We start from the raw sequence: 9,974 nt of genomic DNA, 5'->3' as shown, positions 1-9,974 counted from the left end.
TGCCTGACCACGACTGAGCCATTAGGCCGAACTCAACTCTCAGGCAACCGCCGAGCGCGCAACCTGGAGGAGGCTCATGTTAGCAGGAGTGAAGATCTTCGCAGCCTGAGGGGAATGGAGTGGCATTGCAATGTCTAGGTGTAATGTAAAGGGTCTTTGGGCGAGGAGAAGATCAGGACAATAAATGCACAGGAGGCCGCTCAAGTATCCGGAAGCGTCATGTGACCCAGCAAATCCCTATGGCAATACCGTACTCTTAGGGAGTTGCCGTTTCGACCTCCTTTCATATCAACCGAATAAACCAGAAACCAAACAGAGCCCACATGCTGGCCAGAGAACACCGAGTCTTGTTTCATCCCTCAAATGTACAGGGGGCGGTGCGCGAGGGTGTTCGGAGGGTTCATCTTTCGCTCCGCTTTGCTCAAACATCCATGCAACCTTCTGCATAAGTCCCAAAGTGGCAATGAATCTTGTTGACCATAACCATTTCCATACCTGCATTGTTGTGCTCATGTACACACACACACACACACACACACACAGCACAAGCCCTGACTCCAAACACAGCAAAGATATTCTTCTCGCAACACCACGTCTGCTATTCTATGACACATATGCTGCACCCTCTGTTAGTTCTTTTACTATTAAATATAGTATCGTATAGCTAATGGTAAATAACTTAAGCCTATGAGCGTGCGAGCTAAGCCAACGCGCTCTTGTGTGGCGCAGCGGAAGGTCGCGGCTGGCCTGACCACCAATGCCGTCTCCACCTAGTGGGGGTCTTCCGAGATGACGATGCGAGATGTAGCTGACGCGGTGCTTGCACTCTAGGGAACTGGGCGAGCGGAGGAGAGACCTCTTGAATCAGCCAAGGGTGTAGATTTTCTATTAAATGGGAAAGGGGCAGGGCCGCCATGATCATGTCGTGCCCTGTAGCAAAAGCCTCCAATACTTTATTTGTTTTTTAGGGTGCTTCAAGAAACACCAGAAGCTTCGATCAAAAAAAGACTATACGGCCTACCTTTTCGCGACACTGGGTGTAGGGTGACTATACTTGCTTCTTGAGTTTATGATATAGAGGTACGTAACGCTGCTCGTGAGTAAATTGTCAATTTCAGACGTATAGCGTTGGTTCCGACTTGGCCGGCGTACACGCTCAATGTTCTGGATTCTGGTAAGCACCATCCCTAACAAGCGCCGTTTCTAGGGTAAACGTACCCCGTGATACGTACTCCGAATCACGCCGACCGTACGCAGACACTAATCGGAACCTCAGCTGAACACCCCCCCTTCCCACCAAATATACACACATACCTCCACCTGATCTTCCTGGAATCATCAACCAACATAGAAATTCGAGCACATACCTTTCACAAGTCCTACCACCACAGTCGCTACCGAACTTTGCTCGTGTTCCATCCACACTCCCCGCATAATAATCGCCGGCCCGCGCCCGCAGATACGGAGACCGATCACCATATACAACCACCCAAAATGGATGCACTTCCTGATACTTCGCAATCCACCTCATCCAGATGCTCGACGCCTACCACACCCGACACACCCGTCTCGCCCGCCTCTTCGACCACAAGTTCGTACTTTAGCTCGTCCTCGTCCGGCGAGCCGCAGGTCCCATTTCAAATCATCGTCACATTCGACGGCAAGGTGCGCGAGATGCTGCGGATAGAGCGCGATGAAAACTCGCCTATCCAGGCACCTAGACCACGAAAAGCACCTAGGCCGAGATACTATGCAAGGAACACAGATTAGAGAGAGAGGGTGGCGGTGGGGGTCAGCCAGGCAGTTCGGAACGGTTCGGATGGGGCGAAAAAGAAAAAGGCGTTCGATGATTGGAATGGATTCACTATGGCGTTATGAAAAGGAAAGGGATTCGGAGCTTGCGGTTGTTATAAAGGATAGTAGGAGCCAACAGGCCTGAGACACGTTAGCAGCTATTAAGAAGAGTGTGGGGTAGGCTTCTGTTCTGGATTTATAATTATCAAAGATTTATTTGGAAGCCATAAACACTGTTTCGGTTAACGTATTTTCTAAGAGTGTCGCAACCGTCATGTTCTCTGTGTCGTTGCCGATGCTTTCTGTTCCAGCACTAGAGTTTTAATGAGATAAGGGTTGACGAGAGCAGGAGCACTCGTATCTTTTAGCGTACCTTCCACGTGGAACAGAACTACGAAACGATAAGCCGCAATTTCGTGAATCTCTTTATTAGTATGTATCACATTAATCATCAAAGACTTGATAAAGGAAAGTAGAAACACCGTTCATGATAATATCCTACACTTGATGCACTGGACGGTATGCGCATTTTCGCCTTCACCAAGAACATCCATCCCTCCCCCCGTTGAAAGGTTCGCCGAGCAAATGCTATTCTACAAGAATGTGCAGAAGACATGACTAGTAAAGCATCTCCGTGACGAATAGAAACACCCAACTCGACCCCAAAGAACTCCGTGCTTTTTTGTACCGTGACCAAGACAGAAAATGATAGCGGAAATCCCGAACATCGTCCTTTCCAGTTCATCATTATACCCGTGTCCGTTTCTACGGGATCATCATTACCCACTGTTTGCCTGCCAGCCCAATGGAGTCGTGATCCCGTAAGCAGCCGAGAAATGCCAATGACTAGGTAGGAAAGGTATTATGAGTAGAAGAAAAGGAAGACCGACCCTGACTAAGGTCCACGTATTGCCTATGACCAGAGTGCGCTGGTAAATGCAGTGGCGGAAGATTATTGGTGCCTCTTAAATGCACTCTTGGTGTGAACGTCGAGATTCGGCCACCAGCCGACTAAGCTATTGGGCGTGGGCTCTGTTGAGCATGCGTGAAGAGAGCGTTGAGAAGTCGTTCAACCTGGAAGGGACAACGAGTTAGTATGGTTCAATAGACAATTTGTAAGGAGCCTACGTACTTCAGGCGCCGCCTTCACGAACGGCAGCTCCCAGAATGCATATGTGCGGTTCTTTAGAATTTCCAACAGCGTGATGATGAGACCCCATGGGTGTGGGCGGTGAACCAACAGGCGCTCCAACAGTACACGAGTGATAGTCTCTTGAATCTCCGATGCCAGCGAGTCTTCGCTTGGGGGTCCGAAGAGGTGCAGCAGCGCATAGCTGTAGAAGTGAGTATGTGTGTTTGGGAAACGCAATTGGTTCGCGATAGCGCTGATAAAGTGGAACCTGGCCTCAGGGTGGAAGTCCTTGGCCAGCCTCTCAATGAGCTTGGTAGCTGGGCTCTCTGCGTCGAAGATTGGCGCTGTGGCTGATCCTGTACCAAGAGTCGATATGCCAATATACAATGTGATCGCATGGATCAACGCTGGATCGGCTGTCGTTGGGACAAGCTCAAAGCCTGCAGGCTTGGGCTCTGCGTAATACACTGCGCAGGTGACCTTGTCGACGTCCTGGTCCTTCAGCTCAGAGCCCTTCAGCAGATTATCAATGGCATTCTTAATGCCTGCATCTGAAAGTATCTGCTCGATATCGGCACGGATGACGGGAGCTTGAAGATCGTGCTCAAGGCGGTCTGCCTTTAATCCCGCAGTGAATGGATCTGGCATCTCGAGGATGGTAGATGGATATGCGCTGACAATCAGGTTACGGAGCTGTGTGCAGTGCATTGGAATGCTGTTGCAGAACCTGAAATGGTTCTCGACCAGGAACTCGGGGAAGTCATGGTGGATCACCAACAACACGCGTAGAACGCCGCGGTAGAACTGTTGGGTCATGATGGTTTCCCCAGTAGGCTTGATCAGCTTTCCAGTAAAGATCAAGAGCGTCTCCACAAGCTGAGCGTAGATGTCCCAACGCTTGTCGTCTTGACCCTCCTCCAGCATGGCAGGCACAAAGATACGATGCGCAACCAACGCAAGCCACGAAAAGGCAAAGCGTTGAATGTTGGAGGGCTGAACGATCAAAAGAGCTTTGGCGACTGCAAGGAAAATGTCTGCCTTTTGTTCTGCCAACGACTCTTCCTTCACTGCATCGTTCAAGTGGAAAAGAATCGTCGAAAATAGGCGGAAGAACACCTTCTGGTTGAAAGCATCTTCTCGGGTGGTGTGGTGGTTGCAAAGGACGAGCACTACGACGACGAGCATCTGATCCAAGTACCTCGCTTTGCTCTTCTTAGTAGCACCCTCTTGTTCACCTTGGTAGATGAGAAGGTCGACGATGAGCCGCCCAAGGGCATCGACCTTAACTGTCGCAATGTCTTCGTTACCACTTCCATATGGGGATGAGTGTTCCTGCTCATATGCAATGACAGAGGCATCGATACAAGTGCGAAGAAATGCGACTGAAGATTCCTGAGTCTCCAGCACCTTCTGTTGGTGGAGCTGGTAGATGAAAGCCCCAACGGTTTTCTTTGGCATGTTTTCCATCTGAAGATGCACCCACTCGTCAAAGACGTACTCGAGTTGATCCTTGTGACTAGATGTTGGTGGTGTCAGTGACTGCTCATCGGGTGACGCTTGCAAGTTGGCAATGACACGCTTTCCAAGCTCAAAGCTAGAGTCTTCTGCCAGCCAGGTAGTGAGAGCGTCGATGGACATGGCAAAGTCGGCACGGAAAGCACTCGGGTGCTCATTAAGCAAGAGCTCTTCCATCAGGCTTGACAGCATCTCTACTGCAGCGACACGCCGTTCTTGAATGGCCTTGGCAATTGTCGTGTTCAAGCGGTGCATATCCATGAGATTGACTTCCATAAGAGCCACCATAACTGTAGCCTTGAAAATACGGTCGTCGTCATGAAGAGTGGCCAACCACATCAGCACTTGTCGTGATGTCTGGACGGACAGTTGGCACAGATGGCTCAAGAGATGAGCCATGACCTCGACCTCCAGGCGACTCAAGGAGTCAGAGAAGAGGTGGTTCGTGACTTGTCCAGCGATACGGAAGGCCCATGTCTCTTTGTTAGGACCGGCGAACTCGATGCTTGAAATGAGCTGGTCGAAGATTTGGTGGACACTGCTGCTACCAGGTTGGAGGTCTGTTATACGCTCCTCTGGTGCCTCTTTGATGACGCGGGTCAACTCGATGAGGAGGTCCTCTACGCCACGCTGGCCTCGCTCGAGACCAGGAGCGTCCATGTAGCCGTTAGGCTGTTGCTGAGCCAGCGCTGCATGGGGTGCTTGAAGACTCTGTAGCCTAGGTTGTTGCTGGGCCGGCTGTCGTGGCTCAGCTGGTGCAGCACCAGGGGTTGGAAGATTTGGTACCGCCGCAAATTGGTCTTGGAGGACATCTGGGAGTTGTCGACCGCCATCTTGAGAGGTGTTGTTAACGTGCGGCGCGCCTCGCGACTGCCTGCCAAAGTCTTCATAAATGGCCAACTGCTCCCTATTCAGACCGCCAGGCATTTGTCTATATGGCTCCGGAATGTAGAATGCCCATGGACTGATATTTGCATCCTTAAAGGGCTCATTTGGACGAGAGCTACGGAACATGCGACGTATACGGACGGCTTCTTCGATTTGCATATCGATTTCTGCGAGGGATGACATTTCAGCTGCCTGCTCAACTGTGTTGCAGACCAAGTCAAGGTTGTCGTTGACAAACATGATGATATGTCCCTCTGGCAGTCCCTGATCAGGAAGATCCCTGGCTGTGAGGCGGATGTTATTCTGGATACTCATACGGAGGGGCTCTTTGCAGGTGACAAGAGCCAAAGAACCAGAAAGAGCTTTGACAACAGTGTGTGCTGCATTGCGAAGTTTCTCTTCATCGGGTTCCATGGCAAAGTCTTTGTTGATCAGCTGCGACGTCGAGATTGCGGCAATAGTAACAGAGCGCTCAACTACGGGAGCAATGATTTCCTGTATAGCCTGATTGACTGCAGTAAGGAAAATCTTCTTAAGCGTTGCTGGCGGAACCGCACTATTTCCAGAAGGCGGGTATTGAAGCTGGTTGGTGAAATCGGGCAAAGCGGCCGTCATTGCTGCTGAAGAGAAGCGTTCATTGGGACCACGTGTACCGCGATTGAGGCTCATGATAGAAAGGTCGCCGAAGGCCTCCATGCCATCTGTCACCATGGACCCAAGGAATTCTTCATCAACTGGCGGCCGTCCTCGGATGCTGTTAGTTGGCTCTATGTCCTTGTGATCAAGCTCCAAGCCCTTGCAGAGAACTTCAATCTCGAACTTCTGGTTGAGCTTCAGGTCAGCAAAGTGGTATAGCTCCATGAGCACACCCAGCATCTCCATCAACCATGGGTTGGGAGGCTTGAAGATTGTTGACTTCGCGGCTTGTACCAATACTTTGCAGGTAAACGGAATCACCAATAGGAGGCGGTCTGAATCGTAACCCTCATGCAACAAGTCCTTGAATGAAATGTTGCGGAATTTGATTGGCTGGTCGCGGGCTATGGTCAGGGATCCGAGCCACGAACCCAGGTTTTTCAGGTGGCCACGTTCAGTAGATCCCAAGGTAGAGTCCGTGTTCAGCATGCGAACGACACTGGCATATGTCTCTCGAAGAACCTCGGCCCAGAGCATCTTGTCATTAAACAGGTCAAGCATGTCGAGATACAGTTGTTGGAAGTTGGGCTGCATCTTTGCACGCTCCTCAACGAGGTAGTTGGCGAACCACTGATGATGTCTTTCCTCAACAGCTTCAGTCAGGTCGTTGATCTTGTCGCGCAGATTACGCTCGGACACGTTGTTCAGTACGAACAAGACCTTGTCTTGAACGTCTTCATCTGGGTCCTCGTATAGTTCTGGGCGCAGTGGCGGGTCGACATAGAGACAGCTGAACTTGGGCACAGCTGGCTCTTGGTGAAGATTCTCGTCGACGCCGTTACCGTTAGTCATGCCCATACCGTTATGGCCCTCGCCGTTGACTTCGCCGACTTGTTGACCTACTACTTCCTCAGCTTTAGCATAAATTTCAGTGCCTTGGAGTCCAGGGACGATAAGAAGTTGGTCGCAGTAGTTGGGCCATTCAGACAGTCGATTCGAGAAGTGAATGAGAGCCTGAAGTCCGAATTTATACATACTGTCTTCAGGACGGAACTCTTGGACAGCTTCTAGAACCATTGCTAACCCAACTTGAAGTGCGATGCGGGACAGAAGATTGAAGTTGATGATACCGCCAAAAAGCACAGCAGTCGTCGCCAATGCTTCGAGTGGGTACTCTCCGAAACAGTTGTACTCGTCGAACAAGCCATGAATCATGCAGGCAAACAGGTCCTGGTCTGCAGGATCGCGGGATTCTTTGTACTTCTTCAGAGCAGAGATGATATCTCTAACATCGCTGTCGCCGCTGTACATGTTCTTGAAATGCTCTTGCATCTTTTTGTCGGCTTCTTCAGGAAGTGCGTTACCATTCTGGCCATTGGCGTCGATGACGTCGTCCACGCCCTCGCCATAGTTTATCAGGCGAGGATAGGCCTGGATACAGTTTCGCTGCAGGGGAAGTAGTTCCTGCTCGGGCAGACCGCATTCTGCAAGGAACCAAAGGAGTGGGTACACCGTCTTCACTGCTAGTGGCAGGTTAAGAGGTTGATGGTCGTCTCGGAGGCGTTGCATCTCTTCACCTGCCCGCGCACTGAGAAAGTTGGTCAGAATGCGACGGAAGAGTGGCCCAGCTTGGTCGAATGTCTGCTGTAGCCAGGGCTCAAGCTCAAACTTCCCACGTGCGTGTGCCTGTGCAGCCAAGTCGAGGCTGATATCAGTGTTACTGCGGATCAGTGGCTCCAACCAGTTATTCGTCTCGGCGTGCTCGAGGATCAAAGTGAGGGTCATCGAGTCGGCGTTGTATGCGTCGACAAAGCGGTCCACGAGCCATTGGATATCCTGTTGCCACAAGCCGTAAAGGACAAAGTTGTATATGGGTAACTTCTTGTGAAAATAAGGATCAAACAGCTGCTTCAATGCTTGCTCTTGCAACGCACCCCATGGCTTTGGGACTGCCGCTGCTGCTACGAGGAACTCTGCTGTGTGGGGGTTGATGACCAAGTCAGGTATGCCCATCAGCTGAGCTGTATGGTACGTTTCTGAAGTCTGGAAGATCATGTTGAAAAGAGCCGCCGTTGCGTCCAGCGAAACAAATGGATGTCTGACGGCCTCCTCGGCAAAGGCTCTTGCATCCTCTGAAGCCCCTTCAAACGTCTTCATCGAGTATGACGTGCGGAGCCTGGGGATCTGTGTCACGTCCAGCTCCTGCCTTGTAGATGACAGGAAAGCCACTACGAAATACAGCTGCGTCAAGTCATGTTGCCATTGACCTCCCCACAGTGCCTGTATGTCGAATTTTTCATTCTCCTGGGCCACGGGAAGCAATGCGTTGTAGATGGCCAGGAATTGATGTCGCTCGATGCGAAGGTGATCCCGGTCAAAGGCAAGCACTACGTCTTGCCAGTCTATTCGTTGTCCCGTCCGGTGCTCACGTAGCGCGGCTACAAAATTCTTCGCATTGTATCCGGTCGAAAGGGCAAGGTAGAGCAGAACTGCAGCAACTTGCTGGTAGCTAATGTCGCGTGTTTCAGCCGATGCAAGCACTTCTTTGCATGCCTCGACCGTCGCCGTGCCTTGGGGCCCTGCCTGCTTGACTAGTTTGACGAGAGGGTTACGCGCCCCGTCAGTAAGCTCGACGAGTATCAACTTTGATTCGACGATGCCTGGTATCTGTTGATGTGTCTGCTGATATCGCATCTGGACAGCGTAAGCGAGGCTCATCTTCTTCTCTTCATCCCAGCCTGGTGGTGGGTCCTGAAGGAGGCGTTCGACGAGTGCGGCGAGGTATTCATGATTCATGTCGTCTGGCTGGGCCGGCTGCGCGATGGCCATGAGTAAGTCATCGCCTATGGTAGATAGAACCGCGTCGGCTGAGAAGTGTTAGTGGCTAGAGTCAGCGAACAGAGGGAGGGGACGCGCACCTTTGGACCGCAGATCTGTCCTCCTGCAGGCGAGCGCCAGCATTGTCTTTGCGACCGAGTCTAGTTTGAAATGAGATATGAATGTGGCGAGATCAAAGTCACGGAACAGATCACCCTCGCTGGTGCTGATGGACTCTGCGATCTTGTCAGCCTGCTCGGGATCCTTCCGTATCTTGAGCACTTCGGTGAGCAGGATCTGGTAGCTGCCATTGGGGTCGGCATTGCGTGCGCCGGAGCCGAAGATGGTGGCTGCATTGTTCTGCAGCACACGGCGGAAGTACTTTGTAAAGACCTCCATGCCGTTTGTGTCTACGAGCTGGGGGCGCGTCAGTAAGGCAGGGCAAGGCGGGGATGTAGCGCAGAAGGGATGGGCAACGAACCTTCCTGATCTGCTCGGTTTGCGTGTCCCACTTGGCGCGGTCCTTGTCGTCCTTGACTGGCCCGAATTGGCTAAGCAGGAGAAATATCTGTGCGATGACGATGCGGGAGAGGTTCTGGGACGAGGCGGCAGACGAGTGGGCCGAGGTGCTGGGAGAGCCGGTGGTGCTCGAGACTGAGAGCGAGGGCGAGGCGCGGACCAGCTTGGAGGCTCCTCCGCCGCTGTTTGACTGTGCACTGGCGCCCTGAGTAGCGGCTGCGGCGGAGGAAGCCAGGTGCGATGCAGCTTGGGGCGCTATGGTCCTGGACCCACGGGAGGACAGCAGCTGGCTGGCGGGGAGCTGCTGTCCTGCGGGCGAAAAGGGCGACGACGTTGAGGACGAGGCGGGTGGCAGCGAGGGGAAGTGAGCAGTGGCGGGCGATTGGGCGTGGCGCGAGGGGTTGGGCGAGGGGGTGCTGGGATTGCGCTGCTGGTGCTGGTGCTGGTGGAGGTGGTGGTCGTGGGCAAAGGCCGTGGAGATGGGAGCGAGGCGTGTGCTTTGGGATTGTCTCGGGGCGCCCCAGGGGTGTTGCTGGCTCATCGAAGGAGGCTTTCCATGAGCAGCGCGTGGCGGCTGGGGGAGGGAGAGGGGGCGGGAGGGGGCGATGGGATTGTAAGGTTTTGGGTGCGGGTGTGATAACCAGACGTTCAGTCGGCCATGCAGGAAGAGCGA

At 52.5% G+C, this 9,974-nt stretch overlaps 2 protein-coding genes across 2 annotated transcripts; one reads left to right on the top strand and one right to left on the bottom strand.

Moving 5' to 3' along the window:
- Positions 1–1,494: 1,494 nt before the first annotated feature.
- Positions 1,495–1,770, top strand: COCVIDRAFT_39156 (hypothetical protein; the record flags this gene model as incomplete). Its single annotated transcript, XM_014699607.1, has 1 exon — positions 1,495–1,770. One exon carries the CDS (start codon positions 1,495–1,497, stop codon positions 1,768–1,770), a length of 276 nt encoding a protein of 91 aa, XP_014555093.1.
- A 1,035-nt stretch (positions 1,771–2,805) lies between these two features.
- Positions 2,806–9,842, bottom strand: COCVIDRAFT_28000 (hypothetical protein; the record flags this gene model as incomplete). The annotated part of the gene is made up of 4 exons (XM_014699606.1): positions 2,806–2,868; positions 2,927–8,832; positions 8,884–9,199; positions 9,264–9,842. The coding sequence occupies 4 exons, from the start codon at positions 9,840–9,842 to the stop codon at positions 2,806–2,808; spliced, it is 6,864 nt and encodes a 2,287-aa protein (XP_014555092.1).
- Between the last annotated feature and the right edge of the window lie 132 nt (positions 9,843–9,974).

The sequence above is a fragment of the Bipolaris victoriae genome (genome assembly GCF_000527765.1).
Source record: "Bipolaris victoriae FI3 unplaced genomic scaffold scaffold_60, whole genome shotgun sequence".
Lineage (NCBI taxonomy): Eukaryota > Fungi > Ascomycota > Dothideomycetes > Pleosporales > Pleosporaceae > Bipolaris > Bipolaris victoriae.
Note: the sequence above shows the minus strand (reverse complement) of the source record. Positions and strands in the feature narration are given on the sequence as shown.